General features: G+C 34.8%; 1 protein-coding gene across 1 annotated transcript; it reads right to left on the reverse strand.

Annotated features, from left to right (window-relative positions):
* Window positions 1-741: 741 nt before the first annotated feature.
* On the reverse strand, window positions 742-1613 carry LOC110035215 (protein arginine N-methyltransferase 7-like; the record flags this gene model as incomplete). The annotated part of the gene is made up of 4 exons (XM_020739448.1): window positions 1535-1613; window positions 1191-1284; window positions 910-1059; window positions 742-816 (listed from the first exon to the last, which is right to left on the reverse strand). Coding segments are annotated over exons 1-4 (348 nt in total), but the record flags the coding sequence as incomplete, so codon positions are not given.
* Window positions 1614-1669: the final 56 nt, after the last annotated feature.

Here is a 1669-nt window from a genome sequence, read left to right on the forward strand (position 1 = left end):
ATATATATATAGTAAATCGTGCCATGAAGTCACACGTGGACCATAATCAAAGGGAGCAGTAGCATTAGATTTACTCTCGATATTTTAATTTTAGTATCCGTTATTTTTGTTTGGTTTGGGTTAGTTTCCTTTCTACATGCCTGAGTACCTTGCCGTTATAAACAACATGGTCCAAACTTCAAAGGAAAGGTATACCAACTAAGTCAAAACTCAATAACAATAAACAAAAATTAAGGATTCATAAAACTGACCCCATATATTTTGTAAGAGGCTGATGATGATAATGATAGCATCTATTTATAACAAAAATATAGATCATGGTAATGATCGAAAATGTTTTATCAATAAAGAATGCTAGATGATCGCAAAGCTGAAGTGTCATAGCTTAGAAGCCTAAATAGTTTGTTTGGCTCCAATGAATGTACGTAAATTTGCCAAGTTGACAAAACTCCATATGCAGGGTGATAACATAAGGAAATTGAGAATACAAAGTTCATTTTAAATAGAAATCAATTATAAACATTCCTGAATGCAACTAAGAAATATCCTGTTAAAAAAAAAACATCACCGTTCACTGAATAATGAAAAAAAGTTCTGTTTGAATAAACGGCAAAACAAAGCATGCATATCATGGAATGAATATGGGTGGTGCTGCATAGCAACTAAAAGCATGAGGCCAGGTAATAAGTTGCAACAAAACAGAAAAATATGGGCTATATTCTAAAGAATGGTCAGGCATACCCTTATTTTTCCATAGCATGCATGCAGAGGTTCTGAGAAATTGAAATTCATAACTGAAAATACGTCACTGAGCTCCTGGTCATGAACAGTCACAAAGAAATTAAAGACGGGTTTGTACCACGTTTAAAGAAAGGCAAACCAACCATTCTAAAGAATGTGCAAATGCACCTTGGTTTCACCACATTGCCATATGAAATAAGGCAAGCAAATGCCTTTTAATGAGGGTGGCAAATTGCCACAAGCCCCCAAGGCCTTATTTGCTATTGAATGATCAAAACCTTCAATTTCTCCTAGGCAGCATCGGCTCTTCCATATATCCTGTGTATGGTATTTAGAGTGCCAAAAATGTTCATCATAAATGTAAACAGCTAAAAATGTTTACTTGTAGACGCCTGTTATATTGGCAAAGTAACAAAATGGAATTAGGAGCTCAACAGTTAAGCACGTACTGGAAGATGCATTGCGCAAACTTTTAAGATCCCTTTGCAAGGCAGCACAATTGCATCTTTTGACAAAATTGGGTCAAGTATAGATCTCTCCTTCCTGCATCCCAATTTAAAACTTTTGTTTATTAGCTAGGAGCAACGATCTCATACAGAAATGAAAAGTTACATTACAAAAGAATCATAAAGTAAATAATCCGTTCACCATGATAATGCATTTCTCGGAGAAACATTGTTTAAACCTACAGTTTGTGACCATGTAAAATAGTACCAGCAGCTAAGACCTTAGGTAATCAAAATTAGAATCTGAAGTTTCGCCAAAGAACAAGCATGAATAGTAGATTAGATACCAGAATCTCAAGTTTTGCCACGGAAGCATTCCTTCATTTCCAGAATAAAATGGCTCAGCAAGGAACAAATCGACCTGCAAAAAGGACTTTTTGCTCAAAAACTAAACGATAAATTTGCTATGTAAACTAAAAAAA

This window comes from Phalaenopsis equestris, unplaced genomic scaffold (assembly GCF_001263595.1).
Source record: "Phalaenopsis equestris unplaced genomic scaffold, ASM126359v1 Scaffold196807, whole genome shotgun sequence".
NCBI classification, from domain to species: domain Eukaryota; kingdom Viridiplantae; phylum Streptophyta; class Magnoliopsida; order Asparagales; family Orchidaceae; genus Phalaenopsis; species Phalaenopsis equestris.